The 25771-nt window shown below is 38.8% G+C and overlaps 1 protein-coding gene across 4 annotated transcripts in view; it reads left to right on the forward strand.

Annotated features, from left to right (window-relative positions):
• Window positions 1–25771, forward strand: part of TUBGCP3 (tubulin gamma complex associated protein 3) — a 93528-nt gene that overhangs the window by 33748 nt on the left and 34009 nt on the right. For all 4 annotated transcript variants that reach the window (XM_036297523.1, XM_036297521.1, XM_036297519.1 and 1 more), the window contains exons 12-14: window positions 15280–15390; window positions 15967–16075; window positions 23550–23739. In XM_036297523.1, the coding sequence (XP_036153416.1) occupies window positions 15280–15390; window positions 15967–16075; window positions 23550–23739 (410 nt within the window). The remainder of the gene's footprint in view (window positions 1–15279; window positions 15391–15966; window positions 16076–23549; window positions 23740–25771) is intronic.

The raw sequence follows: 25771 nt of genomic DNA on the forward strand, positions 1-25771 counted from the left end.
TTAATTCTTGTGCAGTTAAGTTTTTATCACTTTTGTGATAAGAAAACTTAGGGAGTGCTTTCATTTTGATAAGAGTGAAACATCATTTTCGATTAATTTGAGGTCTGTTAGTCTGTAATTACAGGATGAGGTGAATTTTGGAAGCTGTTTTTACAATGCATATTTTACTTTTGAGGTTTATCGATTTATCACCCATTAAAATTATACCTATATAACTAAAAAATAATCTTTTAAGGCAGCCTTCTAAAATTAAATTGTTAAAGGATGAAAATTTATTTGTTTATTTATTTTTATTATTAGATAGGATCTTTATTGTTCAGATTATTACAGTTGTTCCTCTTTTTTCCCCCCATAGCTCCCCTCCACCCGGTTCCCACCCCACCCTCTGCCCTTACCCCACCCCCACCCCCCCACTGTCCTCATCCATAGGTGTACGATTTTTGTCCAGTCTTTTCCCGCACCCCCCACACCCCATTCCCCCCTGAGAATAGTCAGTCTACTCCCTTTCTATGCCCCCAATTCTATTATATTCACCAGTTTATTCTGTTCATCAGATTATTTATTCACGACTTTTAGATTCACTTGTTCATAGATGTGTATTTGTTGTTCATAATTTGTATCTTTACCTTTTTCTTCTTCTTCCTCTTCTTAAAGGATACTTTTCAGCATTTCATATAATGCTGGTTTGGTGGAAATGAACTCCTTTAGCTTTTTCTTATCTGTGAAGCTCTTTATCTAACCTTCAATTCTGAATGATAGCTTTGCTGGGTAAAGTAATCTTGGTTGTAGGTTCTTGGTATTCATCACTTTGAATATTTCTTGCCACTCCCTTCTGGCCTGCAAAGTTTCTGTTGAGAAATCAGCTGACAGTCGTATGGGTACTCCCTTGTAGGTAATTGACTGTCTTTCTCTTGCTGCTTTTAAGATTCCCTCTTTGTCTTTTGCTCTTGGCATTTTAATTATGATGTGTCTTGGTGTGATCCTCTTTGGATTCCTTTTGTTTGGGGTTGTCTGCGCTTCTTGGACTTGTAAGTCTATTTCTTTCACCAGGTGGGGGAAGTTTTCTGTCATTATTTCTTCAAATAGGTTTTCAATATCTTGCTCTCTCTCTTCTTCTGGCACCCCTATAATTCGGATGTTGATACGCTTGAAGTTGTCCAAGAGGCTTCTTACACTGTCTTCATACTTTTGGATTCTTTTTTCTTTTTGTTTGTCCGGTTGGGCGTTTTTTGCTTCTTCTTATTTCAAATCTTTGACTTGATTTTTGCGATCCTCTAATCTGCTGTTGGAGCTTTGTATAATATTCTTTATTTCAGTCAGTGTATGCTTAATTTCTAGTTGGTCCTTTTTCATATCCTCGAGAGTCTTACTAGATTTCTTGAGGGTCTCACTAAATTTATTGGCGGTTTCTAGAAAATTCTTGAAAAACCTTATGTGTGGTTTTGAACTTTATATCCAGTCGTTTGCTTTCCTCCATTTCTGTCATTTGTGACCTGTTTCTTTGTCTCCACATTTTCTATGCTTCCCTGTGTTGATAGAGTGGCTTTCTGTGCTAGGTGTCCTATAGGGCCCAGTGGCTCAGCCTCCCCAATTACCTGAGTTGGACACTCTTGATGCACCCCTTTGTGGACTTTGTGCACAGTCTTGTTGTAGTTAAGCCTTGATTGTTGTAGGTATCACTGGGAGGAATTGACCTCCAGGACAATTGGCTGTGAGAATCAGCTGTGTCTACAGTGGGAGAACTTCTGTGCTGGAGACACCCTTCAGGAGCAAGACTTGCTTCAGTGGGGCTTTGGTGCTCACTGAGTCTGCCCCCTGGGTGTGTCCCTTATGGATCTGAGGAGTTGTAATCTGGATGGTCCCACTCTGACCACTGGGTAAACTGGCTCTTGGATCTCTAAGGAGGTGCTAATCTAGCCTTTGCCTGAGGCTACCCAGCAGTAGCTATGGAGAGATCTGCAGATTCCTCTTGTTTGTTTGTGGTTTGGAAGTGCCCAGATGAGGCCCAGCTGTGAAGCAATGCAAGCTGCTGTGGGGTCTTGGGCCTTCTTTTGGAAGTTCTGGGTCTCTCTGACTCAGCTGCAGTTTGTTAGGTAATTTTCAGATTGCAAAGGGCCAGGCCTTTCATATGCAAAAGCCTCTGCACACAGCTTGGGTAGGGCGGAGTCTCAGGGAATCAACAGGGTTTAGCAAACAGCTATGGCTGATCCTCAGTCCTACCCCAAGAGGCCCCACGTCTCAGTGTCCCAGTCATCGCCGCAAGCACCTCTGAGAGAAAGCTGCTCTCGAGTTCCGAACGATGCCAGACAGTCCAGTTTCTCCCCGTATGAGTTTGGGTCCCCAGAGACTTGCCCGGAACTGGAGTTCAGAGCAGTTGGGAGCTTGAGACTCCCTCCGGATTGAAAAAGACAACCACGTCCTCAGTTGTCAGCCCTTTCCACATGTGCCTCCGTACCTCTGCACTTACTTCTGCAACTCCTCTGAGTCTTAGTGTGCTTTTCTCTTTCCTTCTAGTTGTAGAATTTCCACTGAGCCAGACTTCCTGTGGTTCTGGATGATGTCCGTTTTGTCTTTTAGTTGTATTTTTGAAGTGGTTGTGCGAGGCAGCAATTTCCGGTGTTTACCTATGCTGCCATCTTGGGTTTCCCTGAAAATCTTTTATTTAATAAAAAATATATTCTAATCCCTCCCTCATCCAGTAATTATAATATGTTACTTATAATATGAATTTGTTTACTGCTATGAACTTCTTAAATAGCTGCTGGTCAGTTAACTTGATGAACCTGGTTTTCCTCAGAGGTTGGCTTGGGAATTGCCTGATATATATAGTGCTACCAATTAAAACAAAAATTAAAGCCACAACTGGGTTATTATCTTTTTAAAGTTCGGTGCCTAATTTCTACTTTTGTCTTTTTTCTTGAGAGTAATTTAATTCGTATTGTCTAGCAACCAGATTTTTAAAGTAGTCCTTAATTATATTACTAATTCGTTATGGACATCTGTGTTTTTTAAAAGAGTTTTAAAAGTACCACCAGTTTTTTATTGATTGTATGCCTTGTGGGTTATTCAGCCTTATTTATTCACTTATTTTATTGATAGTAATTATAGGACTTGAATTGATGTAAAATGTAGAGAATTGGACACAAACTTCCAAAATTGATTTTCTTTTGGACTTTTTCTTTACTATTTCTGAACATTGGTTCACTGAGGTAAAACAAACTTTTTAAGACTAGTATAGCTTAAATTTGGTGTACTTTTTTTTTTAAGAAGTCTTGTTTCATAGAACATGTATAAGGCAAAGTTCCAGGTTTTATTTATTTAAAGATAAAATACAAAATAAGTATTTATGACTGTTGAATACAATATTAGCATTAGTAGCTCAAATGATCAATCACTTAAACTTATCTCAGCTTGCCTCATTGGTAAAGTTATTTATTTTTAGATGTCTTTATTTAACTGTAGACTTCTGGAAATGTTGGAAGAATTATAAAAAATATTCCCAGGTACCCTTTCCTCAGATTACCTGAATGCTAACATTTTACTGCAATAAATTTATCTTTTTAAAAAGATTCTATATTTAGTGGTATTCATACTTAGGATCTGAGTTTAAATGGGACTTTAGGAAATTAAAGATTTGTAAATTTTTATTTTTTAAAATATATTTTTATTGATTTCATGGGGAAGGGAGAGGAAGAGAGAGGTAGAAACATCAATGATGACAGAGAATCATTGATCAGCTGCTTCCTGCACACCCTCTACTGGGGATCGAGCTTGCAACCTGGGCATGTGCCCTTGATTGGAATCAAACCTGGGAACCCTCAGTCCACAGGCTGATGCTCTAAACAATGAGCCAAACCTAAAAGCTAGAGCTAAAGATTTGTAAATTTTTAATTTGCTAGTATTATACCTCAGATGTTACTGCTTACTAGTTTTGCTTGTGGGATTTTAAAAAATTCATTGTGATTGATAGAGCTAAAGTTAATCCTTCTTGACAATATATTTTATGTTCTTTGTGATGGGCTTGCATTGTTTAGTTCTGCTATGCCATTGGCTTTATCACTTAACAGTGTCTTGTTATAACTCATCTGCTTTATTGCTGTGGGGTAGAGCTTAAGAGCTCAGGTTCTGGAATCATATAACTTGGTTTTGACTTTCACCTTCAGTTTCTAATGGCTCTGTATCCTGAGTGAGTAATTTAGCTTCTCTTGGCTTTACCTTCTGCATTTTTATATGTGCAGAATAGTAGTGCCTATTACATGGGATTTGGTGTGTGTATGAAGATTCAGTCAGGCAAATAGTAAGCATGCAATGTGTTATCTGCTGATAATATAAGAAAAACATTGCATACAATTTGAATATCCAGTAGCCCTAAGATGTCGGTGGCCTTTCTTTTATTTTCATTGTTCTCTGACTTGTGTGTTTTCTGTTGAACCCTAAATTTATAAATATTCATTTAAGTCTCTTTAATTTATTCTGGGTTCTCTTTAATTTATTTTAAATCATATGTTTACCATAATAATTTGGTAGTTTAGACAATTGTATTCTGTGTTTGATCCTTAAATAATTAAAATTTGGGAATTATTTTTTTCTTCGGTTTCTACATGGGCTAATTTTTTCTTAATTTGCACAATGAGTTATAACTTGGTTGTAAAATCAGTTGTCTTCAAGTGTATGTATAGTTAACTCTAAACTGGTATACATGAGCTTTATAACAACCCATTTAATAGTAATTTATTTAATATTTGCATAAAATTGCTACTTTCTAGAACAAAGAAAGCACAGAATATGAATAAGCAGATAGTAAAAAAGGAACCAAATAGAAATTTTAGAGTTGAAAAGTACAATAACTGAAATGAAAAAAATTATTCTATTCATGGGGCTCAACAGCAGGATTCATGGGATTCAAACAGAAAGAACAAAATAAGCAATTTGAAAATAGACCAGTTAAGATTATCCCGTCTGTGGAACCGAAAAAAAAAGGTGGCAAGATGAAAAGAGCCTAGGAAAACTCCTGTGCTACTGAAATTTGATGAAAAAACATAAATCTCTACATTCTGGGAGCTCAACAAACTCAAAGTAGGATAAACTAAAAAAGATCCATAGTCCCAAGTTCGATTCCAGTCAAGGGCACATGCCAGGGTTGTGGGCTCAGTCCCCTAGTAGGGGGAGTTCAGGAGGCAGCCGATCAGTGATTCTCTCTCATTATTGATGTTTCTATCTCTCTCCCTCTCCCTTCTCTGAAATCAATAAAAATATATTTAAAATAAAATAAAATAAAAAAGATCCACAGTAAGACACTTTATAGGCAAACTAGGAAGACAAAGAGAAAAATCTTGAAAAACCTCAAGTGAGGAAAACTCATCATATAGAAAGGATCCTCTGTTATATTTAACAGCTGATTTCTCGTAGAATCCACAGAGGCTAGAAGGCAATAGTATGACATATTCAAAATGCTGAGAGAAAAGGGCTGTTATTTAGGAATTTTGTAGTCTATAAAAACTCTCTTTCAAAAATGGTAAAGGAGATATGAAGATATTTCCAGGTAAATAAAGCCTGAGAGAATTTCTAGAAATTAGCTCTCAAATGAAGAAATAGAAATTGTGAATAGATCTATATAACAAGTAAAGAGATTGAGCCAATCTAAAAAAACTTTGCAATAAAGAAGAGCCCAGAATCCGATGGCTTCTCTAGTGAATTCTACTAAATATCTAAAGACCTAACATTAATCCTTCTCAAACTCTTCCGCAAAATAGAAATAAAAGCCAATAAAATACTAAGCATAAATTTAACCAAGGAAGTATAAGACTTGTATGCTGAAAACTACAAAACATCATTGAAAGAAATGAAAGAAGACCTAAATAAATGGGAAAACTTTTTGACTTCATTACTTTTGATTTAATGTAATCTGTCAAAATTCCAATGGCCTTTATTGCAGAAATGGAAAAGCTGATTGTCAAATTGGCATGGGAGGTCACAGAGCCCCAAATAGCCAAAATGCTCTTGAAAAAAAAGAACTAAGTTGAAGGACTCATACTTTGTGGTTTCAAACATATTAATAATGCAAACTAATCAAAACAGTATGGTACTGGCATAACTATAGTCTGGTAGATGAAGTAGAATTGATTCTAGAAATAAACTCATTCATTTTTGTGGACTTGGTTTTTAATAAATGTCCAAGATTACTTAATGGAGAAAGAATTCTTTTCAACAAATGGTGCTGGGACAACTGGATGTCCACATTAAAAGAATGAATTAGGACCTCAATTGCATTCCACATATAAAATTAACTCAAAATCAATCACACACCTAAAGCTATAAAACTTTTAGAAATAAATATACATATAAATCTTTGTGACTGTGGATTAGGCAATAGTTTTTTTTAAATATATCACCAAAAACATGAGCAACAACAGAAAATAAATTTTATAATTAAAAATGTATGTACATCAAAGTACATGATTGAGAAAGTACAAAAGAACCCACAGAATAGGAGGAAATATTTATAAATCATATATCTGATAAAGGCCTAGTATCCAGAATATGTAAAGAACTATTATTACTTGACAACAAAAAGATAACCCAATTAAAAAATAGGCAAAGTACTTACAGATATTTTTCCAAAGAAGATAGACAAGTGGCCAGTAAACACCAGAAAAAATTCTGATCATTATTAGTCCTCAGGGAAATGTAAATCAAAAACTACAGTTAGATACCACATCACACTCACTGGGATGGTATTGAAAATATAAAGCAAAATAATAGTTCATGAGGATTTGGAGAAATTGGAATCCTCATACATTGCTGGGGGGGAATATAAAATGGTATAGTCATTGAAGAAAACATTTTGGCAGTTTTCAAAAGTAAATAAATGAAAACATACATTCATATAAAAACTTATGCATGAATATTCACAGTATTATTTATAGTAGTCAGGAAGTAGAAACAACACCAGTACTCGTCAACTGATAAATGAGTAAGCAAAATGTATATCTATACAGTGCAATATTCTTCAGCCTCAAAAAGGAATGAAATTTCAATACGTTCTTCAACATGGATGAATCCTGAAAATATTAGGCCAAGTTAAATAAGCCAGGTTCCCTTGTATAATTTCATTGATAGGAAATGTGCAGAACAGGCAGATTCTTAGAGACAAAGCAGATTGTGTTGTCAGGGTTGTAGGGGAGACAGGTAGGGGAAATCACAGCCTAGTGAATATGGAGTTTCTCTTTGGGTGGTGAAAATGTTCTGGAATTAGTGGTTGCACAAGCATATTGTGAATAATACTAAAAAGTATTGAATTAACACACGTTAAAATGGTGGCCTTTATATTATGTGATGGGTGCTAGCTACATCTGGCTCCTAAGATTTAACTTTCTGGCTCATTTGCTTAGTCTTCTGCCTCATTGCTGGTTAAAGGAGTTCCTTGCTATCCACCATGTAGTCTCTGTGCCTAAGTAGAGCTCAGTGGTTCTGAATCTGCATGTCCCTTTGACCCACACTTGAGAAACTCGTAGGGAGTTTAAGAATTTCCAAATCTCCGTGGTGTTTGTGATATGTGGCAATGCTTGACCTGGTATGCCCACCTTCTGAACCCCCGCAGTACCAGCCAGACTTGAGTGGGACATCTGCAGAATTTGCCCCAGAGATTGGGGGTTACAAAAGGGAGAGGAATTCAGAGTTCCTCCTTATTCCACAGCAGCAATCATTTATAGAAACTTTCCTTGGGAGTTTTTCTGTGAGGAAAAAAAAATGTTTATAGTCAATTAAGAATAGGAAACAATGCATACTAGAGAAATTCTATAGTAAAGAACTTTTATCTAGTGTTTCTAAACTTAATATTAAATTAGTAACATAGTAATAATGGATGTGTGTTTTTTTTTTTTAAATGTATTTTGTTGATTTCAGAGAGGAAGGGAGAGGGAGAGATAGAAACATCAGTGATGAGAGAGAATCATTGATCAGCTGCCTCCTGCATGCCCCCAAGTCCGCAGGCCTACACTCTATTCATTGAGCCAAACCAGCTAGGACTGGATGTGTGTTTTTATTAACATTCAATGAGAATGCTTAGTGGCTATTTTAAAGTATGTGCAACGACTTAACGTGCAATGTGGAAATACATGTTTTCTATTGGTGACAGAGTCACAGGAACTGTTGCTTGTTATTTGAAGGAAAAGCCACATTTCAGATAGAGGATAATGCAAATAAGGTGTAATAAACTTCCTAGTCACAGACCTCTCTGCATTCTGTGTTTGTGGACTCCCAAGTCCAGAAACCCTTAGTTAGAACAGAACTTAAATAACGCCTCGAACTGGCCCTGACACCATGGAATGGAGCTAGCTTTAAAATATATATATATATTGATTTCAGAGAGGAAGGGAGAGGGAGAGTTATATAGAAACATCAGTGGTGAGAGAGAATAATTTTTTGGCTGCCTCCTGCACGCCCCCTACTGGGGATCAAACCCGCAACCCTGGCATGTACCCTTGACTGGAATCGAACCTGGGACCCTTCAGACTGCAGGCCAACACTCTATCTACTGAGCCAAACTGGTTAGACTGAATGGAGCTAGTTTTCTGCAGAATTATCACAGGGGTGAATGTGAACATCCATCTCTAGGTTTCCTGCCTTGGAACTGGTGGAATGCCAGTCACATGTGGATCAGGGAACCCTTGTCTGTTTTTGTTGGGCTTCTTGGACCTTCTTTTTCTGTGGCCCAGCTGTGCACTCCTCAGTAACTTTCCTGCGTTAGGCTCTCTATGATGGCTATTCAGAGTTCACTTTAGGTGTAAGTAGCTTTGTTGCTATTGGCCTGGGAAGCTCTTTCAAATGCCCAAGGTTACCTGTTTCCAGGAAAGGCTTTCTCTTCCCTTCCTGCTGCTGAGTGATGCTCGGTGTCCTGCCTTAACTGCTTCCGGGTTTGGCTGATTTGCAACCCAAGGATGAGTTTTTGCTCTTTTTACCTGAAATAAAAACTTCCAGGTGGCCTCTGAGCATTGCTCTTTCTGGTTTGGCATCATTAAAATTGGCCTCTCGGTCCACTAGTTAGGATTTTACTTTTAATTGTTAAAAATATATTATTCCCTAGCCCAGTGGAACAGGGACTGGTGTCCAACTTTTATTTATTTTTTTGTATAAAATGCAAAGGCAGGCAAAAATAGAAGGCTATAATAATTTACAGATGTTCTGAACGATTAGTGTAGAAAGTACTTTCAGCATTTGGGGAGAGGTTTCTATTTGGCTTTTTAAGGGTAGCACTGTAGAAGAAAACCAGTCTTTTTTTTTGTTTTTGTTAGTCTTTTTAGTAGCTTATCTGGATTCTCTCCATGATAATATGAATGAGGTAAATAAATATGCCAATATGTTCAAGGTAAAAACAAGATAGCTTAGTGTTAGTTATTATTATTATCATTACTACTACTAGAGGCCCGGTGCACGAAATTCATGCAGGGGGTGGGGGCGGTTGTGTCCCTCAGCCCAGTCTGCACTCTCTCTAATCTGGGATCCCTCTCACACTCCAGGACTGCTGGCTCCCAACCGCTCGCCTGCCTGATTGCCCCTAACTGCGTCTGCCTGCCAGCCTGATCACCCCCTAACCACTCCCCTGCCAGCCCGGTCACTCCTAACTGCCCTCCCCTGCAGGCCTGGTCCCCCCTAACTGCCTTCCCCTGCAGACCTGGTTCCCCCCAGATGCCCTCCCCTGCAGACCTGGTTCCCCCCAAATGCCCTCCCCTGTAGGCCTGGGTCCCCCCAACTGTCCTCCCCTGCCGGCCTGGTCACTCCTAACTGCCCTCTCTTTCAGGCCTGTTCCCTCCCAACTGCCCTCCCCTGCAGGCCTGATCACCCACAACTGCCCTTCCCTGCTGGCCATCTTGTGTCCACATCGGGGCAGCCATCTTTGACCACATGGGGGTGGCCATCTTGTGTGTTGGAGTGATGGTCAATTTGCATATTACTCTTTTATTAGATAGGATGATGATGATGATGATGATGATGATTGGCCTGGTGCAAGAAATTCACGCACTGGTAGGGTCCCTAGGCCTGGCCGGTGATCAGGGCCAATCTTTGGGGTGACTGGTCAGGGTGATTGGGCCCCCGCTCACACCGGCCTTGGTGCTGCCCGCTTGCTGGTCCTGTCCCCTGCTGCTGCCACTGGTCACCTCCTTCTGCAGGGTGACCTGCGGGGCGTTTGGGGGGCCCCACTTGCACCTGCCTTGGATGGCCTGGCGCCATCAGTTCAGATGTGCTGGTGGTTCTGATGTTCGGTCGATTTGCATATTAGGGTTTTGTATAGATAGATTATTGCCTTTTGAATAAACTTGGCAGAGCTGTATAGGATAAGCGCCTCAACTAGGAGCAGGAAAAGAAGAGAATATTAGAAGTACGATCTCTTGCTTTCAAAATTAGAAAATTTTCTATTTTGCTTCAAATGTTTAAATGCTCTAATAATCTCCATCCTTGAATTAGAAGGTCAGTGAACTATAGATAATGTAGGGACTGCTTTTGGGATTATCTGTCTCTGTGGATCCATTAAGCTTTCATTATTTTGTTCCTTTTATACTTTTGCTGATAATTATTGAAATTTAAAGGTTTCCCATATACATATTTTATTGTTTTGGTCCTTTTATGCTCCACCACTGAACTAGTGTAATTTATCAGTTTACCTTGTCAATTCCCTTTTCAGGCTTCCTCTGACTCAGAGCCTTTTTAGCTTCTCTAGGTGTGGATCTCTTGGTATTGCCTGCAGGATTGACAGGTTGAAGTTGGGTCTTTTGTGGTCTGTATTAATGGATCTGGTTCTTAGAAACTAAGTTCCTTGCTAAGAAAATTACCCTTTTCACTTCTGTTTCTAGTAGGGAGGCCTTGGCATTTGTCCAACAGTTAATGAGAAATCGTGGTACAATTATGTTTTATTTTTCCCCTCAGTTCTTTCTGTGGTTGACATAATGCTGAAAATTAAAGAACCTTGAGTGGAAAATGCATCAATAAAATAAAAGCATATTGCAATTATATTCTGACCTTGATTTTTTCTCTATAACTATATATTTTTCACAGGATTAATTAAATTCTAAGATGTGCCCATTCCTCTCAGTGTTTGCTACTAGATGTTTGCTAGTAAAGTAATTGCATGCTACTTTGCCCTCAGATGAAGTGATGCTTTCATAACTTCTAAAGAAGACAGAATTGTCTGAGGTTCTTATCTTTGAAATTAAATTTTCTTATTGTTCATACTGATAAAAATCCTGCTGCACTCCAACTCTCAGGATAAATTGGTGTGTTGTCTGGAGAAACTAGCTCTTCTAACTGAATAACAGATAAATGCACTTTATATGCAATTAATCTGTGAATGGCAAGCTACAGAGCAGTCATAGCATGGTGATTGAGTAACCTTTTAGATTAGTACTCCTGGTGGATTATAACATGTTTTTATTTCTATCAGGGATAAATGAAGTATATGTTAAAGTGATGATGGTCTCATTATAGTAGTATTGTTTATCCCGTAGAAACATCATTAGTTATGTGTTTAAAATTAGAAAGGGAATATAAATTAAAAATTAAAAGATAAAAGATCAATAAATACTTTAGTAATTTAAATTAGTGCCTAATGATAGAAATTTGAATTGAAAATAAATATAGCGATCTCATTGTGGTCATAAAAATGTTGGCATTTATTCAAATGCCTACTTATAACGGAGACTGTACAAAATTGATGCCATCTAGCCCTAACTTACAAGGGTCAAATATAAGATTTTGACATTAAAAATTCTGTTTCCTTAAATATTTGCCCTTGGTATTACATTTGTGTCAACAGAAGAAACATCTTTTTTAGTTGGTTGCCCTGGGAAAATGTAGTTGCTAAAACAATTCCTGCTGGTATTATATATTTACTCACTGGCTTGAATTACTCAGTTTTTTTTAACAATATTTTTTCTAATTTAAAAGTATTTGTGTAATTACAAAATTTTTGAGCATTTAAACAGTAGAAAAGTAAAATTTATTAGTAATCTCACGATAAACAGATAACCTGTGTTAATATATATTCCTTTTTTTAGTTTTAGTTATACATTTCTGTATGTATCATACCATGCATAGCATTTTGTAAACTTTTTTACATGAAGTCAATAATGAAATTAATTTCTTGCCATTAAATATTATTCTTTTATACCAAGTCTTCAAATATAATCTCTGAAACTCCTGAGTAGTACATAGGGTTATATGTTTTTGTGGATATATGCATTTTTCCTGGGAAAAAGATATGTACTTGTTATATGGTTCTCAGAAGGGTTTGTGATAGTTAAGAACAAACTTTAGTTGGGCTGGCGTGGCTCAGTGGTTGAGCATTGACCTATAAACCAGGATTGATCCCCAGTAGGGGGCACACAGGAGGCAGCCGGTCAATGATTCTCTCTCATCATTGGTGTTTCTATCTTTTTCTCCCTTCCTCTCTGAAATAAATAAAAATATATTTTAAAAAAGAACAAATTTTATTTTAAATGACTACATAATAATGTTTTATAATTCATTATATATTTCCTTGCTTGTGCCCTGACCAAAAATATTTTATCCCAGTAATGCAAGGGTAATATTTTATTCAGAATTTCATCTATATTCGTAAATGAAACTGACTTATAATTCCATTTTGGATATTTTATCAGATTTTGCTAGTGTTATACTGGATTCATAACTAGCATTCTGTACATTTTTCTGTGATTTAGAATACTTTAAAATAACAAGAACGATAACTTAAAAAGTAAGCTCTTAATTTGTTTTTATTATACTTCAGTTTAAAAGTCTGGGTTTTAAATGCCTTAGTGATAACATCTAAACATATTGCTCTTTTTAGAGTCTCCCCTCTCCTTTTTCTTGGGTTAATTTTGGTTATTTAAATTTTGCAAGGAAACCATTAATTTTGTATTGCTATGAAAATAATAAAAACATTTTTAAAATTATTTAAATCCATTTAGTATCTGTGGACACACCTTCCTAGTCAGGTTTGTGTGTTTACCTGTTTGTGATTTGGAATTTATTAAGTATCACCAAAAAGGCACTTTAGGTATTTATGACTTAAATGGACTTTACAGTCTGCTTGGGGAATCAGGCCGCCATATATAGCAGAGCCAGTGCTGAGCCTCACACTATCCAGCTTCCAACTGAAACACCTGTCAGGTACTGAGGTTGTGGTCCAAATGCCATTTCTCCGTAAAAGGAACTAGAGCTCTTTGGAAAATTGACTGGATGTAGGTCTGGTATAGAAACAAACAAGATGAGCCAGGAGCACCTGCTAAACCAGAAACAAGGAGGACAACTCAGGTGAAGTCTGAACAACTCAGGAACCTGCTTGAAGATGCTCCCACATCCCAATCAGGATAATAACTCATGGATCGAAACTCCAATATATGTAAATTCATGTTCATGATGATAAAAAGCTAATTAGTCACCACTGGAGGATGGTAAATAACATCAAATATCTCCTCTTGATCTCTTGATATAGTCAAATTTCCCCCCTTTCAATCTATTGATATAGTTATAATGGTAATTTCTGATGAGACATCCCTAGCTCAGAGGAAAGGATGATGTGTATTAAGTAAAAGTTGCTGACCTGGCCATTAAAGAGAAAATTCTGTAGAAGGAAACACAGTTCCCTTTATCTTATTTTATCTAAGATAAAGTTTGAAGGAAAGAAAGATCTAAATAATAAAAACACAATTGGAATACTAAAAGAAAATAAGGGAGAATATACTGTAATCTGGGAATGGGAAGGTTTTAGGAAGATAGGAGACTCAGAAGCTATAAAGGAAGGCATTTACCTACAAAACACAAAAGTAGAACAAAACATAAACAGTGGCAAATCATTAACTTGGAAAAATTAAATTTGTAATACTTAATGATTCACAAACGGTCACCATACCTAATTAACAGTCTGTTGCTAAGAAAAAGACAATAGCCAGTGATGGCGAACTTATGACACGCGTGTCAGAGGTGACACGTGAACTCATTTTTTTGGTTGATTTTTCTTTGTTAAATGGCATTTAAATATATAAAATAAATATCAAAAATATAAATCTTTGTTTTACTATGGTTGCAAACATCAAAAAATTTCTATATGTGACACGGCACCAGAGTTAAGTTAGGGTTTTTCAAAATGCTGACAATGCTGAACTCAAAAGGTTCGTCATCACTGCAATAGGTCAAGGACCTAAAAAGAGTTCACAAGAGAAGAAAAGCAAATGGCAATCAGCATTGTGAAACATGCCCAACTCCCTTTGTTGTCAGTAAAATTGCAGTATAAGCAACCATGATTTTGCTTAACTGACTGGCAAAATCTAAATGAGCAAGGATGCAGAATATCGAGTATCCTGCTGGTAGGAATATTAATCGACAGCTATTTGGAAGAGAAATTGGCATAAAAAAATAAACATTTGACTCACCAGTTCTGCTATTAGAAATTGAGTTTATAGAAATAAAAGCACAAGTCTATTAGTATATATGACTAAAAAATGAGAATGGCCTCATTGGAATAGCAAGCGAACTGGAAACAATAGCAATTTAGTTTTCTCCTTATCATTCCTTGTTTTTTCTGATGTCAACTATCAGGCTGGTTGGTGGGGAAAGCAAATGTGAGAAGCGTAGTAGACAGGGGACAAGCTTCTGAGTATGGGTGGTTCTTGGGCAGAGCTACAGTAGAAAGTCACTTCCTGTTGTGCCATTAGGTACACTGGTGCTGGCCATTCCCCTATGTCATGGTCGACCTGTAGCCGGCAGTCTGAGCGGAGTATGTTAGCCTAGGCACCTCTTGTTCCTGACTCCGGGCTCTGCAAGAGAGCCACAGAGGGCTGGCACACTGGTAGAAGAAGACACAGCTGAGTAGATGGAAGTAACAGACGGAAAGCTATGAAGCAGGCTTGAATTTAATATTCAAACAGCTCTAGAAGTCGGTATGTTTTTACGAAAGTCCAAAGCAGATTCAGTAGTCCTCATACTTAGATCTTTGCTGATACATGGTAGAGGCCATAATTGATACTCATAATGAAAACCATGAGTCTTCAAGAGAGCTTAACTTGTTCTCCTTATACTTTGGTTTTAAAAGTCTGGGAAATATGTGATTTCATTTGGAGAGATCTATCCAAAATGCTTTTTAAAACAAATTTTAGTATATAAACGGTAAGTTTCCCTGTATTTAGAGAACTTTGCTTTCTAGAATAACATTCTTCGATATTGCTGTTAGATAATATTTTGCCATGCATATAGCTTATTAATGTTTCAATGCCTCTTTGTTTTCAGTTTTTTGTAGCATCAGATCCTACAGTTAAAACAGATCGACTGTGGCATGACAAGTATACTTTAAGGAAGTCGATGATTCCTTCATTTATTACGATGGATCAATCTAGGAAGGTAGGATTAGAAGAGATTTTTGGGATTTTGATATTTTAATGCTATCTCAACCTGGATCATGTGACAAAATTGATCTTCAGTTAAAATTTTGTTGCATTTTAGGATTAGCATTCTTTTTTTAAAAAATTTTATCTTTATTGTTGAAAGTATTACAGATGCCAGGACTTCATCACACTATTATCTGGGTCCATGGATTATGCATATATGCATATAAGTTCTTTGGCTAATCTCTCCCCACCCACCCACCCCAGCCTTCCCTCTGAGATTCATCAGTCTGTTCCATGTTTCTATATGTCTCTGGATCTATTTTGTTCATCAGTTTATTTTGTTCATTAGATTAGATTAGGATTAGCATTCTTGAGGCGAAGTATATATTAATTGGATACATCAACATATTAATATGTGTTTGTTAATAACATCTTTTCAGTTCCTAGAATTCACTTTATACCATCCCACATGTTCTTGTTATTTAATTTTTAATCAGTTAATTTGTTTCTTATGAATATTTGTTATAGTTGGATGATTGACCATTTTAATTTTATATAAAGGTGACTCTAGGATATTTTCCTTTTTTAGGTTCTTTTGATAGGAAAATCAATAAATTTCCTGCACCAGGTTTGTCATGACCAGACACCCACTACAAAGATGATAGCTGTGACCAAGTCTGCAGAATCACCCCAAGATGGTAGGATGATGGTCGTTGTGGTGATGGTGGTGGGACTGTGATGATGGCGGTGGTGATGATGGTGATAACGATAATATATATTGCTTGAAGTATTTTTTGTTCAACAGGACTAACACATTTTCTAAATTATTATCTAAAAATACCTTAATACAGGTACAATGTGTATAAAATGTTTATTACTATTTAAATGTTGCTCGCCTTTTTATACGGTTAAACAATAAGTGGTGGAATAGGTGTAAACTGTTTTACTCTCATTATTTTTTAATCCTCACCAGAGGGCATGGTTAGAGAGGGGAAGGGAGAAAGAGGAGGGGGGGGGTTGGAGGGGGAGAGAGAGAGGGAGGGAGGGAGGGAGGGAGGGAGGGAGGGAGGGAAAAACCACCGATTTGAGAAATATTGAGAAACACTCATCAGTTGCCTTTAATTGGGGATCGGCCCTACAACCCAGAAATGTGCCATGATTGACAGTTGAACCGGCATCCTTTCGGTGCACAGGACATTGAGTCAACCGACACTCCGGCCGGGCATGTATTGCTTTTTTTATGTAGTGACAGTATGCCAAAATAAGAACATAAAGAAAAAATGTTGCTAATGCTAGCCACACTTTGAAACTCAGAGGCTTGTCCAGAAATCAGCAAGGATTTACAAGTGTTTATTGTATTGAAAATGCTAAGTATCTTTCTGCCTGCATTAAATGACTTATGGTTATTCCTCATTCACTGCTATTTTCTATTTTTTCCATTTGCTGCCTGCCTCAGCCTCAACAGTTTCATGGTATTTTGTGTCTTGTCTGTATTTGCTCTTTAGATTGTCATCTTGGTTCATTCAAGTTTACTTTTCATATGACATTGTGGTAGCTATAGGGGAAATAATATAAATTCTCCATGGCTGTGACTTTCATTAGCTTTTAATCTAAATGTGTAATAGAGGCTGTTTGGACCTGAGTCTCGTTTTCTTGCCTTCCTCCCTTAACAACATGAGCTTCAGCAGCCGCTCCAGCTTCTCCACCAACTGCTGGACCCTGGGCTCCATGCAGTTGTTCAGCCACTGGGCCCAGCGAGCCAGCAGAGGGTTCAGCATCTATGCAGGTGCCAGGGACTTGGGCTCCCAGATCTCTGTGTCTCACTCCACCAGCGTGTGGGGCAATTGGGGGTCCTAGGGCCTGGCTGCAGGGATAGCTAGGGGTCTGCCAGGCATTGGGGGCATCCAGAGCAAGAAGGAGGTTATGAAATGCCTGAATGACCACCTGGCCTCCTACCTGGAGAAGGTGAGAGGCCTGGAGGCTGACAGTCGGAGACTGCAGAGCAAAATCCAGGAACACCTAGAGAACGAGCGACCCAGGTCAGAGACTGGAGCATTATTTCAAGACCATGGAGGACCTGAGGGCTCAGATCTTTGCAAGTTCTGTGGACAATGCCTGCATCTGGGTGACATCCTAGACAACAGCAACTCTATACAATCCATCCAAAAGATCGTCACCTGCAGGATTGTGGATGGCAAAATGGTGTCTGAGGTCAATGACACCAAAGTTCTAAGGCACTAAAGGCAGCAGAAGTGGGGTACTCCTTGGGGGAGGGGGCAGGAGGCCATTAAAAAGTTAAGAAATTAAAAAAAGTGTGCAGTGAAGTAATAAATAAAAGAAAGAAAGTGATAAATGAATTGAGATGTACAGATAAAGTGTTTTAAGTATATAATACAGTAGAGAAGAATATCCTTAATTGTAGACACCATATAGATCACTGTATAGACTTGCTATATAGGTCACCAGATCTTATAACCAATGTGCTACTGTTTGCTTCTCTGAGTTTAACTATTTCAGATTTTGCATATAAGTGATATTGTTCAGTATTTGTCTTTCTGTGTTTGGCTTATTCACTTAGCATAATGTCCTTCAGGTCCAACCATGTCACAAATGGCAATTGCCTTTTTTAAGGCTAAATAATATTCCATTATATCTATAGATTACATTTTCTCTACCCATTCATCTGTCACTAGATATTTAAGTTGTAATTGTAAATACCTTGACTATTGTGAATAAGGTTGCAGTGAACATGGGAGTGCAGCTATCTCTTTGAGATTCTGATTTCAATGCCTTTGGATAAATATCCAGACATGGAATTAATATATCATATGGTAGTTCTTTTTTTTTTTTTTTTTTTTTGAGGAACCTCCATACGGTTTTCCATAGTGACTGAATTAACTTACATTTCCACCAATAGTGTACAAGGATTCCTTTTTCTCCACATCTTCACCAACATTTGTTACTTTGTGTCTTTTTGATAACAGCCATTCTAACAGGTGTGAAGTGGTATCTCATTGTGGTTTAATTTGCCTTTTCTTGATGATGAGTCATATTGAACATCAATTCATGTACTTGTTAGTCCAGTGTGATTTTCAGTATCTTAGAGAACTCACTAGGGCAGACTTTCAGAATGTATTGAAAATGTAAACTTTTACAAATGGAAGCATAAGATATGCCTGAATCATCCTATATAATAAAAGCCTAATATGCTAAGTGTCCGGTTGTCCATTCAACCAACCAAAGCGTAATATGCTAATGATATGCTAAGGCCACTCAACCACTCACTATGATGTGCACTGACCACTAGGGGGCAGACAGTCAACTGGTTGACCAGTCGCTATGACGTGCACTAACCACCAGGGGGCAGACACTCCAACCGGTAAATTAGCTTACTGTTGGGGTCCAGCCAATCGGGACTGAGTGAGATGGGTTGGACACACCTTGGAGCCCTCCTGCGGTCCCTCCCCAGCTGGCCAACCTCCCACATCCCTCCCTGGCCCAGATCGTGCACTGGTGGGGTCCCTTGGCCTGGCCTGCCCCCTCTCGCAATCAGAGACCCCTTGGGTTTCAGCCTGATCCCTCTCAATGCAGGAGCGCGCCACTCAGCCAGAAGTTGGGTTCACGGCTGGCGAGCGCAGCAGCAGTGGCGGGAACCTCTCCTGCCTCCGAGGCAGTCGGACATTCCCTGAGGGCTCCCGAACTGTGAGAGGGCACAGGCCAGGCTGAGGGCCCCCCGCCCCCTGAGTGCATGAATTTCATGCATTGGGCCTCTAGTTAAGGAATAAGAATGTACAGGGAAGCTCTGGATGGTATGTCTTCTGCTAGGCCACTTTGGACTAAAAGTTTTAAACTTTTTCTTTGTAATGAAAATCTTTAGTGATTCAAACAATGGTATAGTAAAAACATTTCTGGGAGAAAACATCTGGATTTTTTTGTTTTGTTTGTTTTTTTTAAAAAAAATATTTTTTTATTGATTAAGATATTACATATGTGTCCTTATCCCCACGTTACCCCCACCCCCCCTGTTGTCTGTGTCCATTGGTTAGGCCTATATGCTTGCATATAAGTCCTTTGGTTGATCTTTCCCCCTTACCCCCCACCCTCCCCTACCTTCCCTCCAAGGCCCAACAGTCCAATCAATGCCTCTCTGTCTCTGGATCAGTCCTTGTTCATCAGTTTATGTTGTTCATTATATTCCACAAATGAGTGAGATCATGTGGTATTTATCTGCTCTCCAGTTCCATCCATGCTGTAGCAAATGGTAAGAGTTCCTTTTTCTTCTTCCTCTTCTTAAAGAATACCTTTTAGCATTTCATATAATACTGGTTTGGTGGTGATGAACTCCTTTAGCTTTTTCTTATCTGTGAAGCTCTTTAGCTTTGCTGGATAAAGTAATCTTGGTTGTAGGTTCTTGGCATTCATCACTTTGAATATTTCGTGCCACTCCCTTCTGGCCTGCAAAGTTTCTGTTGAGAAATCAGCTGACAGTCGTATGGGTACTCCCTTGTAGGTAACTGACTATCTTTCTCTTGCTGCTTTTAGGATACTCTCTTTGTCTTTTGCTCTTGGCATTTTAATTATGATGTGTCTTGGTGTGGTCCTCTTTGTATTCCTTTTGTTTGGGGTTCTCTGCGCTTCCTGGACTTGTAAGTCTATTTCTTTCACCAGGTAGGGGAAGTTTTCTGTCATTATTTCTTCAAATAGTTTTTCAATATCTTGCTCTCTCCATTCTTCTGGCACCCCTGTAATTCGAATGTTGGTACGCTTGAAGTTGTCCCAGAGGCTCCTTACACTATCTTCGTATTTTTGGATTCTTTTTTCATTTTGCTTTTCTGGTTGGGTGTTTTTTGCTTTTTCAAAATTTCAAATCTTTGACTTGATTCTTGCGATCCTCTGGTCTGCTATTGGGAGTCTGTATAATATTCTTTATTTCAGTCAGTGTATGCTTAATTTCTAGTTGGTCCTTTATCACAATCCTTGAAGATCTCACAACATTTATCGGCGGTCTTACCAGTCTTTTCGAGGATCTCACTACATTTATCGGCGGTCTCACCAGTCTTTTTGAGGGCCTTACTCAATTTATCGGTGGCTTCTAAACAGTTCTTTAAAGACCTTAAAAGTGTGGTTTTGAACTCTATATCCAGCATTTTGCTTTCCTCCATTTCTTTCATTTGTGTCCTGTTTCTTTGTCTCAGCATTTTTTATCCTTCTCTGTGTCGATAGAGTGCCTTTCTGTACTAAGTGTCCCAATTACCTGAGGTAGACACTCTTGGTGCACCCCCTTGTGGGCTTTGTGCACAGTCTGGTTGTAGTTAAGCCTTGATTGTTGTAGTTATCACTGGGAGGAATTGAACTCCAGGCCAATTGGCTGTGAGAATCAGCTGTGTCTGCAGTGGGAGAACTTCTGTGCTGGAGACACTCCTCTGGGGCAAGACTTGCTTCAGTGGGGCTTTGGTGCTCACTGAGTCTGCCCCCTGAGTATGTCTTTTATGGTTCCACAGACCTACAAACTGGATGGTCCCACTCTGACCTCTGGGCTTCCTGGCTCCTGGATCTCTAGGGAGGTGTTAATCCAGCTTTTGCCTGAGGCTATCCAGCAAAAGTCTCCTTGCAGGGCTTGGGCGGGGTGGGTCCCATGGGATCAACAGGGTGGGGCTAGCAGTTATGGCTGCTCTCAGACTTGCCCTCAGAGGCTCTGCTTCTCAGTGTCCCGGTAATCGCTGCAAGCCCCTTGGAGAGAAAGCTGCCCTCGGGTTCCGACCGATGCCAGACAGTCCTGCCTCTCCCGTATGAGTCTGGGTCCCTAGAGACTCGCCCGGAACTGGAGCTCAGAGCCTGAGACTCCCTCCGGATTGAAAACGATAACCACACCCTCAGCTGCCAGCCCATTCCGCATGCAACCTCCGCACCTTAGTATTTTACTTCCGTACTGCGCCTCCTCTGAGTCTCGGTATGCTTTTCTCTTTCCTTCTAGTTGTAGGATTTCCACTCAGCCAGCCTTCCTGTGGTTCTGAATGATGTCCGTTCTGTCTTTTAGTTCTCATCTGGATTTTTAAAACTACATAGATCAGTGATGGCGAACCTTTTGAGCTCGGCGTGTCAGCATTTTGAAAAACCCTAACTTAACTCTGGTGCCATGTCACATATAGAAATTTTTTGATATTTGCAACCATAGTAAAACAAAGACTTATATTTTTGATATTTATTTTATATATTTAAATGCCATTTAACAAAGGAAAATCAACCAAAACAATGAGTTCGCGTGTCTCCTCTGACACGCGTCATAGCTTCGCCATCACTGACATAAATCAACAGAAATATTCACTTTCTCCTTAAACTAGGTACACAGCTCACTGAGTAGTGTCCTCATGTTATTGCATCATCGTACTTCCCCTTCTACAGAAAATAGGTTCTGTTTTCCTCAGTGTGGGCACCCTGCTTTTCCCATATTAATGTGTAATTGGAATAGTGGCAATGCTAAAATAGGTCCTTTTTTCTCTCTCTCTCTTTCCAATTTATTATGCATCCATTTAGAAATATTTGCCTATACAATTTTTTATGTTTATAGTTCCCTCTTTCTGGCACATAATTATACATATTTACATATATGCACACATGGACTTTGTACTTTGAATTTTCTCATTTAATTGTATAGCTTGTAGTTTGTTCCACATTGCACAAAAAAATCTATCCTACTCTTTTTAATGGATGTGTAATAGTCTATTGTATATTTGTATTTTTCTTTTGTTCTCGCTCTTTTTTTTTTTAGTAATTGTTGTTGAAAGTATTACATATGTCCCTCCCCCCCCCCCCCATTAACTTCCTTCAGCACCCCCACCCCAGGCTTTCACCACCCTATTATGTGTGTCCATGGTTCATGCATATATGCATACAAGGTTGTTGGTTGTTTGCCTCCCACCCACCCACCCATCCTCCCCTGCCTTCCCTCTGAGGTTTTGCATTCTGTTCCATGCTTCCTAAAATAGGTTCTTCTTAATGGGTCTATTATTTTGAAGAACAAATAAAAACAATTCTAAAGTCTTCTGGTATTTTCAAATTGATAACAGGTAGTGAGGGAGACTTAACCTGAACTCTGCGGACCTTGCCTCTTCTTGTTTAACTTTGAAAAGTAGTGTTCTACCTTTTTATTTTTTTAATGTATTTTATTGATTTTTTACAGAGAGGAAGGGAGAGGGATAGAGAGTTGGAAACATCCATGAGAGAGAAACATCGATCAGCTGCCTCCTGCGCACCCCCTACTGGGGATGTGCCCGCAACCAAGGTACATGCCCTTGACCGAAATCGAATCTGGGGCTCTTCAGTCCACAGGCTGACGCTCTAGCCACTGAGCCAAACTGGTCAGGGCTGTTCTACCTTTTTTGAAGCTTAGATTGTTTCTCGACATTGGGATTATTTGCTAGCTCAAGTGTTAATTATAGTTTTTATATAAAAGTAAGTATATAGATATAAATGGTTTTGTGATATACATTAGCATTAAAAAGCATTGCTAATCTTTACCTGTGATTTCTTTTCAATTTAAAACTGTGGAAATGATGGGTTTTTGTTGGTTGTTGTTGTTTTTTACATTACTGCTTACAGTTTGACTTCTTTGTTGGTGACAATCTGCTCTTATTACATGTCCCCTGGAAAATCTTCAGGTCTTTCCTTAGTTTACTCTCTGATACTCTGCTAATGGCTTTATGACAACAGCACCTAACCTTTACACTGAGTTGCACAATCCACAAAGCTCATTACATGTGCCATTTTGTTTATTCTTCAAACTAGTTTTGAAATGTCTTATAGGCATTTGTAGGTGTTCAACTTTGACCCGCCATGTTCTCTTTGCACTTTTCAACAAAGTGAGATTTTTGAGTTAGTTCCATTGTAAAAGGTAATTTGAACTTTTTAAAAAATCTGTGATGAACGGTGCTGTTAGGGGTTCTCCCGTAGGTCACAATGCAAATGTCTGCTATAAATCCAGCCAGACATTAGTATTTTCAGTTTCTTGGGCTCGGGACTCTAGTTTGCCTCCCAGCCCATGACCTGTTTGGGCTGCCACCAATGCCATTTGCAGGCATTGGCAATGACTTGTACGTGTGTGTGCCTTCAGTTTTTCCTTTGTTAAAATACAAATTACGTATGTATGTGTACTTTTCCTTTTGTTCTTTACAGCTGCAGACTTATTCACAGATTTGGAAAATGCATTTCAGGGGAAAATCGATGCGGCTTATTTTGAGACCAGCAAATACCTATTGGATGTTCTCAATAAAAAGTATAGCTTACTGGACCACATGCAGGCCATGAGGCGGTACTTGCTTCTCGGTCAAGGAGACTTCATAAGGCACTTAATGGATTTGCTCAAGTATGAAAACCATTTTGATTTTCATAAATATACAGTAGATTTCAACATAAGAGTCTTACAATTTTTGTTTAAAGAATAAATGACATTAGAGGGAAATTTGTTGCATTTCTATACAACATGGTAAGATAAAATCAGGAAAAGAAAATTGTCACATTGTCGTGTGAAAGTGTCTTTATTTTTGCTTGTTCTGTGCTTTGTCTCAGGAGAAGCCTGTGCACTTCACGAACACTGTGGCCCTGGCAGTCTAGTGTATGAGGAGCACACAGCATAGTCACAATTTGCTTAGCCTAACTTTGAAAGTAGTCGTAAAAAGAAAATGTATTTTAAGACTGAACTTTTTAAATTGCTTCTTGTCCTAAAAGTAACTCAGGAAAACAGCGATTACTACTCTTTTTGTTTTGTTCCATTAATTAAATGTGCCCTTCCCCTCTGTCCATCGAGATGCAGACAGCTCTGTACCAGAGCCCGTCATGCTCCTGGCTCTAGAGTAGACAATTAGACCCTCCGGATGCAAGCCGGGGCTCCCAGGCAGCACTGGTGAGAGTGAGCATGCGCGTGTGGGCCACAGCATGGGACTAGTGATTTTCCCAGGCATGTAAGGATGGAAATTACTATTATTTTTTTGGTGTTCCCTTTAGGACACTTAAAAAAGTATACTACTTCTCAATCATATCTGTGCTAATCAAGCAGTTGTTTCAGAGTCCCTTAAGGGGCTTGTTGAAATGGATCGCTGGACCCACTTATAGAGTCTGGTTCTGTAGATCTGGGGGAGAGCCCAAAAATGTGCATTTCTAACAAGGGCCCAGCTGAAGGTGATGCTGCTATGTGAGAACCCCTATTTCAGTCACATAAGCTCCTGTAGCCCCACCTCTAACTAGAAATCAGTCTAGTTATGAAAAATAATCTAGATTTTGGGGGCATGTATGACAATAACTGACCTGCATGCTCATGGGTAATGTTTGATTGATTAGCTCATGAAAGAGTTGATTATCTGCTAAACATGAACTCTTTGTGATTATACTTACTCAAATAGCATGTCTGCACTGTAAGTAGAGAAGGGGTTGCTTGTTAGTTAAATACTGGTCACGAGGCCACTGCCTGTTGGAAGGGTGAGTGGTGGTGAGTGTTTTAAGGGGAAATGTTCTTTAAATGCCAGAAGGGTAAAATGGGAGTACATGTGAGGATGTGGGATGAGCAGACCCATTGGTGTAGCTGTGCACGTTGACATAGAGGTAGAGATTAGCAAGGTGTTTCTTACAGTTTAAAGTTAAAGCAACATTTAGAGGATGGCAATAATACAGATCAGATCATTTAGCTGATTAACATATTAAAACTATGGTAGGTTTTAATATTTAGAACAGGGGTGGGGAACGTCTGGCCCAAGGGCTGTATAAGGCCTGCAAAATCATTTGGTCTGGCCCTTCCAAGGCATTAGGGGAGACTTAATTAAATGTTTCACCAAATATAGCAGGCTAACTTTTAAGTTGGTAATTTTGTGTGACCCACAAATGATGTTATGAATATCCAAATGGCCCTTGGCAGAAAAAAGGTTCCCCACCCTTGATTTAGAGCATCTCATTTTTGGTATTAAATGAAAAATTTATTTCTTCTCAACGGCATGTTTTAAGTCTAGGGGAATGCCATCAATGTCTCACTTGCCTCATATTTATTTGAGTGAAGCTAAGGCCCCTTTTCACCTGTCCTGCCTGGTCTTTTAGTGCCGTGAAGGCCTGCAGTGGATAGGGTTAAATGCACACGTGGGGATGACAGGCTGCATTCTTAACTTGATCAGCTCTCGGTCACAGTTTCATACTTGGAAACTGAGATATTAATACCCTTTCACGAATGTTTACTGATGATGAAGTAGTTTTTAGCCTTTAGAATCATGACACCTACCTCTATCTGATTGTTTTGATTTAATGAAGACCCTTCCTCCCAGTGGACCCATGTAGGAAATTTTACACTAGTTCATGCTACTATTGGCCAGCCTCTAGTTGGAAAACTTTATTTGTTAACATGGATGGCACTTTTA

This window comes from Myotis myotis, unplaced genomic scaffold (assembly GCF_014108235.1).
Source record: "Myotis myotis isolate mMyoMyo1 unplaced genomic scaffold, mMyoMyo1.p scaffold_m19_p_3, whole genome shotgun sequence".
Lineage (NCBI taxonomy): Eukaryota > Metazoa > Chordata > Mammalia > Chiroptera > Vespertilionidae > Myotis > Myotis myotis.